The sequence below is a fragment of the Ursus maritimus genome, unplaced genomic scaffold (genome assembly GCF_017311325.1).
Source record: "Ursus maritimus isolate PB19 unplaced genomic scaffold, ASM1731132v1 scaffold_3, whole genome shotgun sequence".
NCBI lineage: Eukaryota > Metazoa > Chordata > Mammalia > Carnivora > Ursidae > Ursus > Ursus maritimus.
In genome coordinates, this window is record NW_024425563.1 from 22,029,915 (window position 1) to 22,052,160 (window position 22,246).

The 22,246-nt window shown below is 36.0% G+C and overlaps 1 protein-coding gene across 2 annotated transcripts in view; it reads right to left on the reverse strand.

The window, feature by feature from the left end:
- Positions 1-22,246, reverse strand: part of KLHDC10 (kelch domain containing 10) — a 59,442-nt gene that overhangs the window by 29,067 nt on the left and 8,129 nt on the right. Inside the window, exon 2 of one of the 2 annotated variants that reach the window (XM_040644000.1) lies at positions 1,191-1,277. The exons of the other annotated variant lie outside the window; for it this stretch is intronic. Within the exon in view, the coding sequence (XP_040499934.1) occupies positions 1,191-1,277 (87 nt within the window). The remainder of the gene's footprint in view (positions 1-1,190; positions 1,278-22,246) is intronic. 2 annotated transcript variants of the gene reach the window in all.

Consider the following 22,246-nt stretch of genomic DNA (forward strand, 5'->3'; position numbering starts at 1 on the left):
CAGGCTATGGAACATGGCTGCTAAAAATAGATTAGGTACTAGATATAGAACATCTATAGCAGCTGCAAGACTTTTTTTTTTTTTTTAACTAATCTTCAGTCAAAATTAGATATGGTGGCTTATAAATAATTTAATGAAGTCTAAATCACCACATTCAGCATGCTTGTCTGACAATTTGTTATATCTAGAAAAATAGTGTGAACCAGTTTTCAACCCTCTTTTGAGATTGTTCTTCAGTATAGAGTATGTTTTGGTGGAAAAAATAAGAAATAGAAGGAATGCAACATTTCTAAAAGTAAGAATTACTAGGTCAAAGAATGTCACCATTTTTAGGGTTTTTTACATATTGCCAAACTGAGTCCAGATAGTGTTAAATTTTCACTTCCCTCAGTGTATGAGCTTCATGTCCCTATACCCTTGCCAGTGCTGGTATTCTTATTTTTAGTCTTTAGCCAACCTCATAGGTGAAAATGATATCTTATTATTTTAATTACCATGTTTAATAATAGTAAAAATAAATATTTGTTCATATTTATTGACCTTTCCTTTTTATGAATTGATTATTCATGCCCTTTTACCTATTTTTTTAGTGGGCATTTGCTTTTTAAACTATTGATTTAAAAGAGGTCTTTATATATTCATGATAGTAACCATTTGTTACAAATATTATCCCCTTTAATTTATCTTGTTATTTATTTTTATTTTTTTTAAGTTTATCGAATACACTGCAAGGGAGCGGCAGGCAGGACAGCAAAGGAGAAACTGTCTGCCGTTATTTATGGTTTTTGACATAAGAGGTTTTTAATTTTATATAATCAAATAAATTTATCTTTATCTCTTCCTCAGGATATTTAGAAAATTCTTTTCCACACTCATATTTTATAGATTATTCACTCAAAGTTCTTTCTCATATGGTTACAGTAGAATAATACTGATACCAGTTAGATGATTTATTTCTACCATCCACCATCTAATACACATTAAGTGATTCTAACTCCCTAAAACTTATAATTACAATTCCAACAGTGGTCAATATGAAACAAAGGTTTAAAATTAAGTTCTAGACTTTTCTTACTCCAATTTTAGCTGTTTAGACAATTTTTAAAAACCAGAGATTTGAGTTTAGAAAATGCAAAGTTCCCTTTAACCCATCCATATGAAGCCCAGATCTCTTGCTAGTTATCACCCACCTCTCAAAAACCTGTTAGGGATCCTTATGATGGGACAGGACTGAATGAAGCGCCTCCTAACTGGGTCCCATCGTATTTTCTTCTTACCTGTTACCACAATTATCAGCAATAAGTCAGACACATACAACACATGGCAAATAATACATAGTTACTGTAGTTATAAAGACAGAAAAACAGGAAACAAAACAATACTTGAATACAGAAAGAAGTGATGTAAAGTAGCATTTAACCCTGTTTTAGAAGTCAAAACAAAATTAAATTAATATATAAGCAGTGATGAAGGTATTCAACTCATCCCCAAAGAATACGAACAACATGTACACCATTTTTCAGAATTCTGGTTCAACAGAACATGCATTCAATAACCACCAATGCCATCTTGTGGCAAAAATTCACCAGGAGCTTTACAAACAGATTAGAAATTATGACATTTTAAAAAATCAGTGAATGTCAAAAAAGGAGTTCTGGCTAAAATTAATTTGGCATAATGTAGGCTTCTGTTTCCTTCCAGGTTTGGTAGTCTTTTATTGTTAAATGGTTAAGAGGATAAAGCAATGGGCACCATTCTTTGAATATGAAATAAGCTGATTAAAATGCGATAATTAAAATGTTATGGTGACAACCAAATAAAGCAAACATTTAATATCTTAGCACTTCCACTGGGGGAAAGAAAAAAGGAAATTCATCTGCCTTCCCAGGAAGCAAATCAGTTCCATATTAATCCCAATTAAAACTTGTTTTCTTATAATATAGTAGAAAAATACAAAGCATTATTGAACTGGTAAATGGGAAAATTTTGTCTCTTCCCAAAGTTTTGATAGCTCCCAAAGATAGCTTTTCCTGGCAATACAATTAACATTTGTATAGAGTTTTTAACATTTACAAAGAGCTTCCACACATATTACCTCATTTGGTCCTCACAACAATCCCGTATGGATTCAACAGTCATTTCATTAAGCATCTGCTATGCCATGAACCCTAGGCTAGGCCCTAGGGTAGTGCAAGGAGATGACTCCTACCCTCAACAGCTCTTGGTCTTGTGAGGAAGGCAGATGTCTAAACAAATAATTACATTACAGTGAAGTAATTGCCATAACAGCAGCCATAAAAACACTTTGAGAAAGATATTATCATCTTAATTTTAAAAATCAGGAAGCCAAAGGAAAATTAAGTGACTTAATGCCTGACCGGGCATCCAAGCTCAGCCTGTCTGACTTTAAAACCTGCCTTCTTTCTGCTATACTACACCACACTTACCCTGTCTCAAATTCCTTGGAAAGTGTACAGTTTTGGGGTTTGGCAATTGAAAATATATTTAGATGTTAATCAGCAAGGTCTGGTTTGCTTACTGTAGTACCTGTACATAGAGATACACAAATAGTGTGTAATGAAATGGCATTACTGGTGCATATGTACTTATTAGTGTGGAGAAGACAGACTCTTTAGCAAGGGGGAGAAATATTCATGTTTGCAAAAGGGTTATCTTTTAATGGTCTAAGTCTTTAAAATCAGCAATGCCCAAATGTTGGTCTACAGACCACTGCCAGACTAAGGTGAAGACTGACCAGCCCAAAACAAAAGGAGGAAAAAATGGACAAGGCAGTGATTTTTTTTTTAAAGGTAAAATGTTCCATTTAAAGTCCTGTCCTTTTTTCAGAGATTAGGAATTTTTTGTTATTAAATATGCTTTATTTTATGAAATGAAGGTGATAGGAAATGGGTAGTTGGTCTTGGTTTTATTATTCTTTCTTGGAAAAACAGAACATTTACAAGCCTATGTGTAGCCCCCAAATACATATATTTTTTAAATTACAAGTTAATGACATCCAAAAGTCTGGAGAACCACAGCTTTAAATCAATACAACTTTTGTTGATAACTCCTAAGTCCAACATTATAAACCATACTGTCAAAGGATACATAAGATTTATAAGAAACTTCCCCTGACCTCAAGAAGCTTATATTCTAATTAGGGAGACAAGACAGACACATAAAACAATTAGATAGCAATACAAGACAGAATATAACAAGTGATTCGATTAAAATTTGACATTTTTATGTATCAAAAGTGTTAAAATGTACATACCCTTTGACCCAGCTATTCCACTTCTAGGAATTTATTCCTAAAGAAACAATCACAGATGCATGGAAAGATGTATGGACAAAGATACTCACTATGATATTATTTATAATGGTAAAAAATTAGAAACAATTTCCATGTCCAATGATAGGGAGATGGTTAAGTAAGTATGCTAAATAAACATACTTAAATATGTTCATATTCCACACACCAAGAAGTATATACAAGAATATTTATCAACATGAGAAAACATTCACAATATATTGCAAACAAAAAATGCAAGTACAAAATAGTACCAGAGTATGATACCATATTAGTGAAGAAAAAGTGCTTGTATAGATTCATGAAAAATACAGGAAGGATATACATCAAATTTTAATTGTGGTTATCTTTGGGTGGTTATTATGAGTGATTTTTGGATTTTTCTCCTTAATGCTGGTCTTTACTTTCCAAGCTTTCCCATTGAGTAGGCATTACTTTTGGACTGGAAGAAAAATAATATCATATTACTTTATTTTTTTTAAACTATGTTAAAAAAATACTGTAAAGAAACATACCAAAGTGTTAACTGTGGTTATGATTACGGTTGAGGATTATCGCCTCCTTTATATTATCCAAAAATTCCATGATATTTTATAATGTAAAAATATAAACAATTTTTTTTTGCTTATAGAGAATAGAAGAATAGCACTCAGGGAATAACGTTGAAAATTACTGAACCAAAGTTATAATAAAAAATCCTTTTGATGTTTTCTCAGAGCTCTGTCAAACATCTTTGGCCTGTTTCTCTCCCAGCCACCAATATAAGTCTGTCATAGGCACAAGCTAACGTTGACTCTACAGAGGTTATTCATGCAAAGTAGGCACTGACTTCATAACCCACGTTTTCTTCCTTTACCAAAAGATCAGAAACAGAGAGAAACCAGCAACATAGCAAATATATGCCTTTCCAATTTCATATAGATATATTCCTGGTCTGAAGTTTTGTTCATTGAAGCTTTGATTTTTATATATTCAAACTGCCAATCTTCATTTGCGATTGCTTCTACTCTTGAAAACAAAAACAAAAAACATAATTTCTTCAATATTTTATTTTTTGCTAATGTTTATAATTTTTTAAAAGAAATCTCTATGCCCGGCGTGGAGCTCAAACTCAGGACCCGGAGATCAAGAGTCACATGCTCTACCAACTGAGCCAGCCAGGCACCCCTATTTTTTTGCTAACTTTTATTTTTTTTCTTTCAATTAAATTTATTTCATTATAAATACGACACAGGCATTGACCGAAACAGGGTGGTAGGCTGAGCATACTCCCCTTTCCCCAAAGCCTGGCAAATAACACAAAAGCCATTTTTTAAAAATCCATAATCAAAAGAAAGCAAGAAATGTTTTTACTGGACTAACACTATGAGGAGTCATGTGAAAAACATGGTCTTCTACACCCAGAGCATGCGGTCAGAGCAGCCCTTACAGTAAAATAAGCCCAGAGGTGGAAAACAGCAGGAAGAACTGAAACAACTTACAGAATTTCCAGGTTGGGGGTAGAACAGAAGTTACAAAGCAAATCAGCCTCTCCCCCATTTACTTCTTTGGGTCAAGCATTACGGAACAGAGGTATTCCCAGATGGGAATAGTGGCATCAAACAACACAGGTGTCACTCCCCTAGTAGGAATAATGAGTATAAACACTGGATCAGAGAGATAAGACAGAACCCTGGATGGATATTAACTCCCAGGTAGAAGAGGGGACACTCGTACAAAGAAGACTGGCAATGGTACACTCCATCCCATTCCATCTCTACCCACAATCAGTGGAGACCTCCTGCAGTAACGATGTAACATTTACAGGAAGGCTAACAAGGACTCTTAAATAAAGATAAATGAGTACAAAACCAAGGCTCAAACATGAAAAAGAGGCATGAGTGACAAACAGAAGAACTCACACCCAAAGAAAAGAGAGTTGACAGGTTAAATAGGGTAAGATCTTAGATCAAGTATAATTAATATCCTCAGAGATATGCAAGATAATAATACATTTATTTTAAAAAGAAATCAATTGGAGCCCTCGAAAATTATTTTGATCATTGAACTAAAAAACCGAAGAACTGAAAAGATATAGCTGATGAACAAACTAAATTAGTACAATGAAAGATGGAGCCAAGAAATTCACCAGAATACAGTACAGAAGGAAAAAGAAGTAGAAAGTATTTCACAGAGTTAAGATATAAAAGAATTAAGCAATCTCAACCAAAATTCCAACTGCTTTTTTTCCAGAAATGGACAAGCTAATCATAAACTCCATATGGAAATTCAAGGAACCCAGAAAACCAAAGCAATCTTGAAAAATAACTAAATTGGAAGACTTACACTTTCCGACTTCAAAACTTACTACAAAGATACAGTATTCAAAACAGTTTAGTACTGGCATAAGGAAGGACACATAGATCAGTGGAATAGAACTGAGAGTCCACAAGTAAATCCAAACATCTATGGTCAATTGCCTATTGACAAAGGTGACAAGACTAGTCAATGGGGAAGAACAGTCTTTTCAACAGATGGTCCAGATTCTATATCTACTCAAACTCTCAATTGCGAGAGTGAAATTAAGACATTTTTTAATGTACAAGGACATGAAAACTTTGCTTCCCTCAGACTTCTGGTGAAAGAATTACTCAAAGAAATACACTTGGAGCTAAAAAAAAAAAAATTAATCCAGAAACAATAAACAAGGTACAAGAAAAGGGTAAGGAGAGAAACCAGGAAGGCCTTGAAGTTAAGTGCTGATTGGTAAAAGAACGAAACACAAGTTTACTAATATTCAAAACTACAATCTCAGATGATATTGGCAGGAATAATTGTGAGGGTAAGAAGGGGGTTGAGAGAAGGGAAAGCAGAAGAATGATATAGTCTTTGCCCTGTTCAGAAGAAAGAAATAGAAAGTGATTAATACAGATATTGACAGAAAAATACAAATTTAGGCACTGTGCAAAAAATTTAAGAGTACTAGATGGTTTCACTCCAAACGCTGAAGGAAGATATGATGCTTCTCTTACACAAATGCTTTCAGAGAATAGAGGAACTCATTTATGAGACTAAAAGAACCTTGATATCAAAATCTGATAAAGACATTAAAAATAACAACAGGTCAACATCCCTTATAAACAGGCACAAAAATTCCAAACAAAATGTTAACAAATAAAATCAAAGTTATATAAAAATAATACACCATGATCAAGTGAAACTGATTCCAAGAATGTAAGACTGATTAAACATTAAAAAAATCAGTATAATTCACCACATTAACAGAATAAGGAGAAAAACCGTATGATCATCTCAATCAATGTAGAAAAAGCATTTGATAAAATTCAACACCCAGAAAACTGGAAAAAAAGAAACTTATGCTCACACAAAAACCTGTACACAAATGTTCACAGTAGCTTCATCAATAATAGCCCAAATCTGGAAACAACCTTCCAATGAATGAGTGGTTTAACTGTGGTATACCCATACCATGGCATAATGTTCAATATCAATGAGCTACTGATCTGTGTAACAACTTGGATGGCTCCCAAGGGAATTGTGCTGAATGAAAAAAGTCAATGCCAAAAGGTTATATATTGTAGGATTCCATTTATATAACATTCTTGAAGTGACAAAATTATAGAAATGGAAAACAGATTAGTGGTTGCCAGAGGTTTACCAGGGGAAGTGGCTGTGGCTATAAAAGGATAACACGAGGAGGCATTGCAATGGATCTGTTCTGTATCTTGACTAGGTGGTCACACAAATCTACAAACGTGACAAAACTCAATACAAACATACATACAAATGAATGCATGTAAAACTAATGAAATCAAAGTAAGGTCAGTGGGTGGTATCAATGTCAACTTCCTGGTTGTGTTATTATTCGATAGTAACAAGATGTCATCATTTGGGGAAACAACATGACAGGTATATGGAGCATTCTGTATTATTTCTTACAACTGCATGTGAGTCTACAATATCTCGAAGTAAAAAGTATAAAAAAATTTTAAAATATGAAAAAAACTGTGTTGATATGGGACAGATTGCATGCAAAATTATATGCCTGAAACAATTATAAATATTTTAACAAATAGAATTATTTAACATGATCTAAAAATTCTGATTTAGGTGGCTATGCCACATGGTATGGTTTAATGCTTTATATAATTCAGTGTCATTTCAAAAGAGAAGCAAATTAATACTGTATTCAGAATCAATGCACAGGCGTGACTGGGTGGCGCAGTCAGTTAGGTGTCTGCCTTCGGCTTGGGTCATAATCCCAGGGTCTTGGGATCGAGCCCCACCTCGGGTTCCCTGCTCAACAGGGAACCTACTTCTCCCTCTCCCTCTGCTGCTCTCCCTGCTTGTGCTCTCTCCCTCTCAAATAAATAAATAAACTTTTACCAAAAAAAAAAAAAAAAAAAGAATCAATGCAGTTGTGTAGATTGCTTACTTCACAAGAGCTTTAGGCCAATTGGCTAAGTGGGGCTAAAATCCAGCCTGCACTCTACTCCCCAATGCACCCAAAGGACTTAGTTTACCCAGAAGAGACATTTTTATTTATTTATTTAAAGATTTTTTTTTTAAAAAGATTTTATTTATTTACTTGACAGAGACAGCCAGCGAGAGAGGGAACACAAGCAGGGGGAGTGGGAGAGGAAGAAGCAGGCCCCTAGCAGAGGAGGGAGCCTGATGTGGGGCTCGATCCTAGAACGCTGGGATCAGGCCCTGAGCCGAAGGCAGACGCTTAACGACTAAGCCACCCAGACGCCCCATTTTTAAGATTAAAAAGAATTTTTTTTTAAAAGTAATCTCTACAGCCAATGTGAGACTTGAACTTACAACCCAAGATCAAGAATCACATGCTCCACTGACTAAACCAGCCAGGCATGCCTGGAAGAGGCATTTTTAAATAATTTGCACAATGGCACACTTTGGGTTAATGGTGACCCACTTGTCAACTAAATCACTTTCTTAGAATTATTGAGTATCTATTTCTAGCACTTAAATACACTCATCTTTAAGTTTCTGCCTTTTGCCTTTCAAAGCAAGAAGATCTGAACCCATATCTTAGTTCTGTTGTGTTGGCTGAATAGAGAGTATTCTTTAGGAGGCCTCGGTTCTGTCTCAAATCCTTTTTGAAACAAAGTGCTATATAAATCAATACAAACCAAAATATAAATTAGAGTGCTATATTGTACTGTGTTATGGCTTAATTAGTTAATCATAGCATTATATATATACGTGTGTGTGTGTGTATAAAAACAACTGCATTCCCTTAATTACAGTACTGTTCAAAGAACTCATTTAATCCTCATCACAACTCTATGAGATAGATAATATTATGATTCCCACTTTATAGATGAGGAAACCAAGACACGGAGGGATTAAGTAATTTTATCAAGGTCCCTTAGCTAAGCAAATGAAAAATCTGGGATTCAAACCCATACAGTTTAGATCCAAATCACTCTTTAAATATTTTTTTAAGTTTTATTATTTAAGTAATCTTTACACCCAATGTGGGGCCCAAACTCACAACCCTGAGATCGAGTGTCGAATAGCTTCCAACTGAGCCAGCCAGGTGCCCCTAGTTCGAAATCACTCTTAACCACTCTATATTAATGCTTTCAGTCATAATTCAATTCAATACCTGAGAAATGTGTCTAATAGAGCACTTGATAAATACTTGTTGAATGAATGAATGAATGAATGAATATTAAGGCAATGATTCTCAACTAAAGGTACATTCTCCCAAACCCCCAAAGAAATTGCTCTCCTCTCCCAAGACTCAGGTATTCTCTCCCACGACTCAGGTATTCTCTCCCATTATACCATCATATTGCCACCTTATTAAGGTAAAAACTACAGTAAGTCACTTTAATGACTGAACTAACTAGTATTTCCCATCCCTTAGGTTTTTAGGAGTCAAAATGGTTATGTATGAAACTGTATGAAACAAGCAGTCTGATTCTTTTAAGGGTGTGAACAGCTATTTATTACTTACTGGCTTAAAATATATTTTTTTTAAAGATTTATTTATTTATTTATTTATTTATTTATTTGAGAGGGAGAGAGATCAAGCACGAGTGGGAAGAGCAGAGGGAGGGAGAGAATCTCAAGCAGACAACCCACTAAGCATGGAGCCGAGGAGGGGCTCAACCCCTGGACCGTGAGATCATGACCTGAGCTGAAACCAAGAGTCAGATCCTTAATGGACTGTGCCACCCAGGTGCCCCAGGGGAGTTGTAATATTGCGGCAAAAGCAGCTATATGTCCCCCAGATATCAGATATGTTGTACTGCCTGTCTTTACACCATTTACTTATTTATCTATTTATTCAAAACATTCTTTTTTTATAAGATTTTTTTTAAAGTTTTATTTATTTAAGTAATCTCTACACCCAACATGGGGCCTGAACTCTGGACCCCAAGATCAAGAGTCACACGTTCTACCAATTGAGCCAGCCAGGCGCCCCTTTTTATTTAAAACATTGTTTTCATATGTATCTCTGTTTATAAACCAACACTACGAGAGGAATAAATGGCAAGTGAAAATGCTGGTTCTTGCCATCTCTGTTGCTCACCATTTCTGTTGTTTATTAAAACACGTTCATTTTCCCTGCGGCACTTCATTTTTCTGTTTTCTTTCACGTTAGTCTCTTGTCTCTCCTGACTTTACTCCTCTGACATTTGTAGCAAAAAGTATGTCTATCATATATACATAGACTTCTATAAAAGTGAAGTAATCATAGCACATTGAGAGACATCTTCAAATCTTAAGAGGCTCTTTGTCATTTGCTTTACATTATTAGTTATCCAAGTATTACTTTACTGAAGAAAAAAAAAGCCTTGCTGGTTGAGGAGTTTTGTCTTTGGGGAAGGGGAGTAGGTACAGGGGTTGTACTAGGCTCAAACTGTTCCAAAAGCTAGATAGGATATTGAAACCAGTGTTCATAAATGACTGAATGCTAAGCCATACGTCTTTCCTTAGGATTCGTAAAAACAGAACAGGCTAAAAATTTTATAGATTAAAAATTAATAAAAAAGCACAATTCATAAACCTGTGTTAGATCAAAATATTAACTCTAACAAAAAAAAATCTTGGGAACACTTCTGATTTAAAATAGCACCACCACATTCTTAATGTTTATGAATGGCTGCCAAGACTTTGAAATACATTTTTAAATAAAAACCTCACCCTTTTGGATCAGCTTAATCTTTTGATAGAAAGAATTAACTATAAATATACCATAAACTGTATGTATACGAGATGGTCTCTAAAGCTCTAAAAATTCTACAACTCTCAAAGGAATCAGAAATGCTCCGAGAATCTCGGAAATAACCTAGAGCAATAGTTCTTGAGGTGCTGGACTAGCTGGCTCATTGCAAACTTATTAAAAACAATAAGAGTAAAAACAAAACCAAAAAGCAGATTACCAGGTCCATCCAGGTAGGTCTGGCATATTAATTTTGGTGGGAAATGAGGTTCTATTGAGACTAATAAAAATTACTGGCTCTCTTCCCAGAAAAATGCACATTTTTACTCACAATTTTACATATGACATAATTCCCTAAGGACCAGCCACAGACTCCAGGTTAAATTGTAAACTCCAGGTTAAAAAGCAAAAAAGAATTCAGACACAGAATGTTATAAATGTTTTCCAAAGGGTGGTTAAATGGAAGAAGGAATAGATTTATTCCATATTCCAGAAGAAGACAGAACTGGGAAAAAGTCATAGAATTTGCAACTGAATATAAGGCAAGTCTTTGTAATAATTAGAGTCAACAAATAATCTGACAGCTTTCTCCACAACATAGTGGGCAGTCCATTAATCTAAGAGGTCAAAATAAGCAGACCTCTTTAAAATAGAGATGAAGGGGCGCCTGGCTGGCTCAGTTGATAGAGCATGCAACTCTTAATCTTGGGGTCGTGAGTTCAAGCTCCACATTGTACATAGAGTTTACTTAAAAAAAAAAAAACAACCAAAACATTAAAATAGAGATTTTTTAAAAAGATTAGAGCTATTGTGGGAAGCATTCCCATATTGGATAGAAGATAGTGTAACTTCTAAGGTCTTTTTCAATTTTAACTTTTTATGGTTCTAAAAAGTTTTAGAAGGGGGGAAAAAGGAAAAAAATTAAAAGTTGATTTAAAAAATATATATATATATTTTTTACTGCTTATAAGACATTTTCTGTGTTTAAGATTTAAAAAACCAAACAACTGCCTGCACTGGTACTCTGTGTATCTGTGTCAATGCACCTGCCTCAAAATGTAAACCATAGCCACAGGGTCTGTTTTTCCTAATTTAATATCACCTTTTTTTATCTCCAGCAAAACTTCGTTTAAAAAAAATGAGCTGAGGGGCACCTGGGTGGCTCAGTCGTTAAGCGTCTGCCTTTGGCTCAGGGTGTGATCCCAGAGTCCCAGGATCAAGCCCCGCATCAGGCTCCTCCGCTGGGGGCCCGCTTCTTCCTCTCCCACTCCCCCTGCTTGTGTTCCCTCTCTCGCTGGCTGTCTCTATCAAATAAATAAATAAAAATCTTAAAAAAAAAAAAAGAGCTGAAACCAATATTGAAATGTATGTCAACTAGAATGTAAATTAAATAATTAATTAAAAAATTAAAATAATGGTATGACATACATCCTACAACCCTAGAAAATAACTTAATCAGTTTCTTTACTAACAACTAAATATTTGAATCCTAATATACTAAAATAAAAATGTATAGTAATAACCCACTTGGGAGTCAGAGTACATGACTTGGCCTTTCCTGTTTCTGGATTTCCTGCTCTCTAATGAGTACCCAGAGAATGATCTCTCTCCCTCAAAAACATCCTTGAGAAAGAGAGAGAAAGACTATGTATCTGGTGAGTGTAGATACAAGAGCCTAATATGAAAAACAGATTTGTGTTTAATCAATACATTGTGACAATGCCTGATGAACTAAAATTTTGCAACCTACCTCCTTTAAGGACCACCAAAGATGGGTAGCTCTTTAGAAACACATAACCCTCCCAATTTCTGCAAGTGCAACTGAGGAACCATCCAGAAGGAAATTCACAAATTCTATAGTTAAATAATTCTATTCAGAAACATCTTTTATTACTTTGCTACTGATTCTGTTCCCTGATTAAAATTAGAAAAGTAATGAATTTTGAAGTGAAGACACAACTGTTCTTTATGAACTTACTTTTTCTCTAGGGTCACCATTTTCTGTTGGCAAATGCAGTGTGTTCAAACAAAATACCTAGACTTGACCAAAGGCAGTAAAAGCTTGTGTTGGACCAAATCTAGCAAAAAGCAACAAAATATTCACCAAATAACAAATTTTTAATGTCTGCTATCTAATTTAAAACTACTTCTAGGGGCGCCTGGAAGGCTCAGTCAGTTGGGTGTCCGACTCTTGATTTCAGCTCCAATCATGACCTCAGGGTTCTGAGATCAAGCTCTGTGTTGGGCTCCGTGCTCAGCGTGGAGCCTGCTTAGGATTCTCCCTTTCCTTCTCCCTGTGCCCCTCCCTGCTCGCACACACTGTCTCTCTGTCGCTCTCTCTAACAAATAAATTTTTTTAAACCTGTTTTTATAACTTCAACATTTAAAATCAAGCTATTTTGAAACACTGGTAACAATCCTATTGTGTAACAAGCAGAGAGCCAATAAGAAAAACTTAAATACAAAAGTAAAAAATATCAGATATTAATACTGCCAAAGTAGACATGACTGCCAGTAAGATACATGTATGAAGCATTATATGGAAAAATAACAGCATTCCAAAAAATAAAACAAAATCCTATTCTTTACTCAGAAATAAAAATTTCAAAAGACACCATTTCACAAGAACATTTGCATTGTAGCATTTTTTCCACAAATGCACAGTGAAGTTTCATACTTAAAATCAAAATTAAGCATAAAAAATTAGCTTTAAAAAGTTATTTTTCTTGGGGCGCCTGGGTGGCGCAGTCGTTAAGCATCTGCCTTCGGCTCAGGGCGTGATCCCAGCGTTCGGGGATCGAGCCCCATGTCAGGCTCTTCCGCTGGGAGCCTGCTTCTTCCTCTCCCACTCCCCCTGCTTCTGTTCCCTCTCTCACTGGCTGTCTCTGTCATGTCAAATAAATAAATAACATCTTTGGGGAAAAAAAAGTTATTTTTCTTGCCAAAGGGTTTTCTCAAAGTTTAGTTTTGTATATGCAGGTGTATTTAAAGCTAAATATGTTACGTCTTTCTAAAGTACCCAGTTTGGAATGCACATTACAACTTCCATATTCCTGGGGCACCTGGGTGGCTTAGTCTTGGTTTTGGCTCAGGTCATGATTTCAGAGTCCTGGGATCAAGCCCCACATTGGGTTCTGCACTCAGTGGGGAGTCTATTTGAGGTTCTCTCTCCTTCTCCCTCTGCCTCTCCCCCTGCTCTCTTTCTCGAAAATAAAATCTGAAAGAAAGAAAGAAAGAAAGAAAGAAAGAAAGAAAGAAAGAAAGAAAGGGAAAAAGAAAGAAAGAAATTCCATATTCGTGCATGAGGTTTGTGTGTTTGTGTGTGTTTTAAGGAATTTGTCTTATGTGACACCAAGATGCTTGTGGTTGGCATTTTTTTGAACAATCACACATCTGATTCAAATTAATTGAGTTGACAGTTTGTTGATGAAACCATATGGCAGGAGCTACTGTGGGTAAAAAGGGAAGTAAAGAAAAAGCTCCAAGCTTCAAGCTCCGTTCAACTCCAAAGAATATTTGTCTCATTTTTTACTAGTCATCATACTTCTAATTTCACTATCTAGTCTTATAGACAACTCAGTGACAGTATCTTAGATAAAGCTTGGAGTAAATTCACTGACAGTGTAGCCAGTATGAAAAGGAAGAGCATGAGATCAGGCTGAATTCTAAATGCAGCAGGAAGCCACTGAAGGATTTTGATCTGGAAGGAACATCCTAAAAAACCACAGTTGTGCTTTAGGAAGATTAATCTTGTTTCAGTATACAGAATAGGAGAAGAAGACTAGAAATGACAAAAACATTATTAGTAACGTCCAGGTTAAGGCAGTAAAGGCCTGAATTACATTAGTAACACAAAGAACTGGGAAGGACAGGCAGCAGAGAACACAGCACAGGGTTACGAGCATGGACTTTATAACCACACTGCTTGTTTCAAATCCTGGCTCTGTCCCTTGCTAGCTAATGGCCTTAGACAAGACTTTCAACTCTGGGCCTTAGCTTCCTTCTCTGTGAAAAGGGAACAATAACAGTACTTACTCCTCTCTGGGTTATGTTTATAAAAGTTCCTAGCTAATAATATTAGTATGGGGATAAAGACTCACAGACAAGCTGGATGGGAGAGTTGAGTAAAATAAAGGGATAAATGTAAGTGTGAGTTTTCAGTTCTGTAACTTGAAGAAAACTTTAAAAACAGACATTAAATGGACAAGTTGGCAATATTTATCACTAGGCATTGCAGCAGCGTTTTCAAATAGTAGAAGACTAGGAACAATCTAAATATCTATTGCACGGATGGTAAATTATTGTACACCCTTATAACACAATACTTTCAGCCATGAAGAAGAATCTGATCAATCTAAATATGGTAATACAGAACTATCCCCAAAATATATTTTTAGTTAAAAAAAAGGATAGGTGCAGAAAGAATACTTTATGTTGTACTCTAATTGCTTAAAAATAAAGATTAACACGTATCTATATGCATACATATGCAAACTCTATTTCTGGAAAGATACACTAGAAATACTAACAGAGGATACCTCGGGGGAGAGTCTAGAGAAGTAGGAATCCAGGGCAGAAGGGAGACTTTTGTCTCCTTTGTATACTATTTGTTTTTACCAAATTTATGTAGTGTTATTTAGTTTAAAAATTCATGAAAAAATATGAGGGGTTAGGATGGGATGAGTTCAATAACAGGAAACTATATTTGCATATTTAGCTGAGCATTAACTTTTATGTGTTCTAAAAGCTTGCCCAGTATAGATAACTAGTAACGATCTAATGATCTGAGGGTTCAAAACCACTCAAGATTTCTTTTAAAAAGGCCTTAAAAATAGTTCAGAGAGAAAAAAAATGAAGTGAACCTTAAAAAATATAGAGGCTATTAAAAATTAGGCTGCATTTCAAAATTCTAAATTTATGTCAATTTGTGATATGAAACAGTATTTTTTCCTGTGTTATAAATAGTTAACAGGTCCCTAAGCCAGCCCACAAAAGCCTCCTTTACCAACAACGATAACTATAGTACTGTAATAATAGTATTACAGAGTCCACGATTTTAGAGCCTTGGACAAGGTGTCTGCTCCTTCCTTCTTGAAACACTCTCTTCTCTTGGCTTCTGTGAAATCAAGCAGTCCTGGTTTTCCTCTTATTTTACTGACCTTCTCTCCTTGCTTCTCCTTTCCTTCTCACCTTCAAAGTTATAGTCTTTTGCCCTTATTTCTCTTTAATCCTCCTTGGTCATCTCATCCAGCCCAGAGGCTTTTAAATACCATCTGTATGCTAGTAATTCCAAAATGTCTATTCTGAGCCTCTACCTCTCCCTTGAGTTAGATTTACATATGAAGACCCGCCTACCCTATATCCTCCACTTATAGGTCAAATAGGCGTCTCATGCTTAACATAGTCAAAACAGAACCCCCACAATCCTGCTCCTTCCAGTATATTCCATCTCATTTAATGACACCATCATCCATCCAGTTGCTCAAGACAAAAACATATCAATCATCTTGAGTCCTCTCTTTCCTTCATACCTCACAGTAAACCCTGTTAATACTACCTTCAAAATACATCTCATATTCAATCACTTCTCCCCGCCTAGACCACTGTACCCTAGTTCAAGCTGCCATCATCCTGAGGAGACTACTGCAAGTCTTCTAAAGGGCTTTTATACTTCACTTTTTACCAATTCCCACACTCCATTCTTCATCCAGCAGCTACAGAGAGCTTTAAAAATTGTAAGTCACTGGTGCACCTGGGTGGCTCAGCTGGTTTAGTGTCCCACTCTTGATTTCAGCTTGGGTCATGATCTCAGGGTCATGAGATGAGCCCCATGTTGGGCTCCACGACTCAGTGGGGAGTCTGCTTGAGATTCTTTCCCTTTGCCCCTCCCCCCACTTGTGTGCATGCATGCGCTCTCTCTCAATAAATAAATCTTTAAAAAATGTAAATCACTGACTTATTTTGCTTAGCCTAATACTCTCCAGCTCCATCCATGTTGTTGCAAATGCCAAGATTTCATTCTTTTTTATGGCTGAGTAATATTCCAGTGTCTGTGTGTACCTGAGCTCACACACATTTTCTCTAACCGTTCTTCAGTTGATGGACACTGGGCTGTTAAGTCAGTCAGAAAAAGACAAATACCATATGATTTCACTCATATGTGGAATTTAAGAAACAAAACAAATAAGCAAAGGGGGAAAAAAAAGAAAGAGAAAGGCAAACCAAGAAAAGACTCTTAACCTATAGAGAACAAACGGATGGTTACCAGAGAGGTGGGTGGGGGGATGCGTGAAATAGGGGTTGGGGATTAAGGAAGGCACTTGTGATGAGCACTGGGTGATGTATGGAATTGCTGAATCACCTAAAACTAATATTATACTGTATGTTAACTAACTGGAATTTAAATAAAAACATCTTAAAAAATGTAAATTACATCATATTACTCCCCTGCTTAAAAGTGTCCAATAGATCCCCTTTACCTTTAGAATAAAGAAAGGTCACAAATTCAGTTTTAGACATGCTGAACACGAGGGGTATAAGGCATGTAGGTGGAGACATGAAGAAAGCAAGTATATGGCCCTCAAGAAAGATTTGGGTAGAAGTTACAAGTGGCCCTCCTTACTGGCATATGGTTAGAAATTGAAAACCAAGGATTTGGAAGAGAATACTTGAAATTTAAGTGGAAATAAAGAAGGGTGGAGGTATAGGATCAAGACTTGAGAACTCACATTAAGGCCTGGTAGAAAAGGAAGAGCTGACAAAGAAGACTAAGTATGAGAGGCCAGACTCATAAAAAGAAAACCAGACCTAATACCTGGGAAGCTGAGGGAAAAGGATGTTTTAAAATGAAGAGACAGGTACCTGGGTGGCTCAGCCAGTTAAGCGGCTGACTCTTGGTTTTGGCTCAGGTCATGATCTCAGGATCATAGGATCAAGCCCCGTGTAGGGCTCCCTGCTCAGCAGGGAGTCTGCTTCTCTCCCTCCCTCTCTCCCTTTGCCCCTCCCCCTGCTCACATGCTTGCCTTCTCTCATATAAATAAATAAATAAATCTTAAAAAAATAAAATGAAGCGAGAATAAGATGGAGATTGAAAAACATTCATTCAATTTGACAACACACATGTCATTTGTGACATTAGCAAAACCAACTTCAAAGATATGATGGGGAGATATGGTGATGAAGACAGCAACTCTAGTCAATGCTTTCACAAACTTGGCTGTAAAAGGAAAAGGAGAGATTAGAAGAGATAAAACTTAAAGCTCAAAATGCTATAATAATGATATGATGGAAAGAAAAAGGTTGAAGACACAGGACAGAGAAGTGATAATAATGTAAATTTTCTGAATAGGCAGGAGGGGATAGAATAAAGGCACAAGTGGAAGAATGCTACAACTATTTCTGATAATATTCAACATAAAAGTGTACTTGGAAGAAAAGAATATTTAGAAAAGCCATACAAAAACTGTATGAGCTGGGGCACCTGGGTGGCTCAGGCGGTAAGCATCTGCCTTCAGGTCAGGTCATGATCCCAGGGTCGTGGGATCAAGCCCCGCACTGGGCTCCCTGCTCAGTGGAGAATCCGCTTCTCACTCTCCCTCTGCCCCTCCCACCCCCAACCTGTGCGCATGCGCACCCTCTCTCTCTCTCTAATACATAAAATCTTTTAAAAAATTGTATGTGCTAAATTCCTTAGTGTAAAAAAAAAAAGCATTTAGTCTATGTAATGTAAAATAACTCTCTTGCATGAATAACCACAGACACTGATAATTACTCATTCAATAAACATTTACTAAAAGCCTACTAAAAGCTGGACAGTGTTCTAAGTCTCTGTGGAATATGATAAAGAACAAGACATTATTTTTGTCTTTAAGGAACCCACACTTAGTAAGCAGCTAAGTTGAGAAACAACTGCAATTCGGCACACATAAGTCCTGTGATCCTTTGTATACATATACAAAGGAAGGTGGTGGCACAAAGAGGCACGAGAGCACAGGCTTTGAAGTCCAACAGACTGGTCTGAATCCGAACTCTGACATTTATTAGCTATACAACTTTGCACAAGCTATGCACTTTCTCACTAAGCCTCAGTTCCCCGTCAGAGATGATGCAAAAGTTACTTACCTCACAAGGTTATGAGAAGTAAGACAATGGTTCTAAAACACCTTGAACAAGGCCAGATACACTGTAACTACTCCGTAAAAGTAACCTATTTGTATTAAAAAAGAGAATTTTTAAAAAGCTGTATAAAGTATACTTGAGTGGGTCTTAGAAGACAATTAGGGGAACGGAACTCTAGGAAGAAGAAATGGTATGTACGGAATCATGACACAGTGTAGGATTGCAGTAAATTGTAAGTTTTTTCTTTTAAATCTCTCTCTCCATCCTATTCTAAGAATTTAAGTTACTAACCACAAATACTTCAATATAGCTGAAATATAAAATGAAAGACACCCATGGTAAAGTTGGAGAGGTAAAAAGGGACCAACAGAAGAATTAGGGTAAAGAGGAGAAAATTAAGACTAACTGGATAAGGAATGAGCAAACGGAAGGAATCTATTGTGATTCTCAGGTTTCCAACTTGACTCACTAAACTGATGATTAGCCATGAAACTAGTCAGGATAAGGAGCAAAAAGGAAGAACAGGTTTGACAGGAAAGATGATGAAATTATTTTTGGACATGCTGAATTTAAGATACTCTTCAGTAACTTGGGTGGTAGTGTCTAGTAGCCACTGGCAAATAGACCAGGAAAATAGGTCTGGGTTGGAGACAGATTTAGGCATTGTTGGGAGATTAATAACATCACCCAGGGAAAATCTAAGAGTAGGAAGAGAAAATAAATAAAGAAGCATATCTTCTCAGATACTAATATTAAGGGGCAGATAAAGGAAAACTAATGAGAAGTTCAAGAGCTAAAAGGATAACTAAGAGCTCTTCAGGAACAGAGACTTTGTCTAATTATTACGTATTCCTAGGCTCTAGTACAGGAGGTAGTCAAAATAAAAATCTAGAGAAGTTGGGTAGGATGAAAACTAAGAGATATCTAATGGATTTAGCAATTAAGAAGTTGTTACCTTCACAAGTGCACTTGAGTGGAATGAAGGAGGCAGAAGTTAGACTGCAACAGATTGAAAAGGAAAAAAAGACATTAAATAAGAGTCTATTCTTTCTGAAAGCTTGACTGTGAATGACAGAAATAAAATAGGATACATCAGCTAGAAGAAAACTAAAAGGTTATTAATACAATAATTTTAGGAGAAACAGATTCTTCCTGATAAAATAAGAGAAAATATAAATGAGTGTTTATGAGTAAAACATTTAAATATACAACAGTTTTAACAGAATCCCAAGTTGCTGCTAGTCATACGTAATTACTTACATAGTATTAAATAAAACATAATTCACTGATAAAGAACTAAAAGGAAAGCAAAATATCAAAATGTTGATATAGTGGTCTTTAAGTAGAATTAGTTCAAGAATTAGTTTCAAGTTCTCACTCAATATTTTCCAAATTTTAATAATGAGTTTGTATTCCTTGTATAGTGGTCGTGGTAGGAAGTAGAAGACAATAAATTGTACCAAAATTAATGGTATTTCAAAGGCAGAAAAGATTTAAGAGATTCTAACTCAAAGAAGACAGGCCACAGAAGAGGTGAAATATAAGAAGACTGGAAGCAGGAAAGAAATGGAAAGAAAAAATAAAACCAACACAGAAATGAAATCTTAACTGCACATGGCATAAAGGAGTACAAACACTGCTGAAAACATAGTAAAGGACATGGACAACAGTACTGAGAAAGGCAAGCAAGATATAAATGAACTCTGAAAACCATAAAACATTGTCAAAAGAATTAAAGAAGATCGTCTCCAAAGGCAAGGGAAACAGGAGTAAAAATGAACTACTGGGACTTCATCAAGATAAAAAGCTTCTGTACAGCAAAGGAAACAGTCAACAAAACCAAAAGACAACCAACAGAATGGGAGAAGATGTTTGCAAATGACATATCAGATGAAGGGCTAGTATCTAAAATCTATAAAGAACTTATCAAACTCAACATCCAAAGAACAAATAATCCAATCAAGAAATGGGCAGAAGTCATGAACAGACATTCCTGCAAAGAAGACATCTAAATGGCCAACAGACACATGAAAAGGTGCTCAACATTACTTGGCATCAGGGAAATACAAATCAAAACCACAATAAGATACCACCTCATACCAGTCAGAATGGAAAAAATTAACAAGTCAGTAAACGACAGATGCTGGCTAGGATGCAGAGAAAGGGGAACCCTCCTACACTGTTGGTGGGAATGCAAGCTGGTGCAGCCACTCTGGTAAACAGTATGGAGGTTCCTCAGAAAGTTCAAAATAGAGCTACCCTACGACTCAGCAGTTGCACTACAGGGTATTTACCCCAAAGATACGAATGCAGTGATCTGAAGGGGCACCTGCACCCCAGTGTTTATAGGAGCAATGTCCACAATAGCCAAACTATGGAAAGAGTGCAGATGTCCATCGACAGATAAATTAATAAAGAAGATGCGGTGTGTATATACAATGGAATATTATGCAGCCATCAAAAAATGAAATCTTGCCATTTGCAATGACGTGGGTGGAACCAGAGGGTATTATGCTAAGTGAAATAATTCAATCAGAGAAAGACAATTATCATATGATCTCATTGATATGTGGAATTTAAGAAACAAGGCTGAGGATCATAGGGGAAAAGAAAAAAAAATGAAACAAGATGAAATCAGAGAGGGAGACAAACCATAGAAGACTCTTAATCTTAGGAAACAAACTGAGGGTTGCTGGAGGGGAAGGAGGGATGAGGAGAAGGGGTAACTGGGTGATGGACATTGGGGAGGGTATGTGTTGTGATGAGCACTGGGTGTTATATAAGACGAATCACAGACCTGTACCCCTGAAGCAAATAATACATTATATGTTAATTAATTGAATTTAAATTTTAAAAACTTTTTAAAAATTTACATGAAAAATTAAAGATCTAAATAAATGAAAAACATCCCATGTTCAGGGATTGTAAGACTTAACATTATTAAGATGGTAATACTCCCCAAAATGATGCACAGATTCAACACAAATCCCTATGAGAATCTCTTGAGTTCATACAAATTGACAGATTCTCAAATTTATATGGAATTGCAAGGCACCTAAAATAGTCAAACAATCCTGGAAAAGAATAAAGTAGGAGGACTCACACTCTCTGATTTCAAAACTTGCTACAAAGTAACAGTATGGAAGGCAGTGTGGTACTGGCACACAAATAGACATACGGATCAAGAGAATAGACTGGAGAGTCCAGAAGTGAACCTGAATATTAATGGTCAACTGATTTTTGGCAAGAATGCCAAGACTATTCCACGGAGAAAGAACAGTCTTTCCAACAAATGGACCTGGGAAAATAGGGCAGCCAGCTGAGATAACCCTTATCCCACACCAAACATAAAAACTTACTCAAAAAGAATCAAAGACATAAACATAAAAGTGAAACTATAAAACTCTTAGGAAAAAAAACACAGGGGTAAGTTTTTATGACCTTGGATTTCACAAAAATTTTAGATATGATAAACTGGACTTCAAAATTTAAAACTTTTGTGCTTCAAACGACACAATTAAGAAAGGGAAAAGACAGCACAGAACATGAAAAATACTTGCAAATCATGTATCTTATAAGGAACTTGTATCTAGGATATGTAAAGAACTCTTAAATTCAAT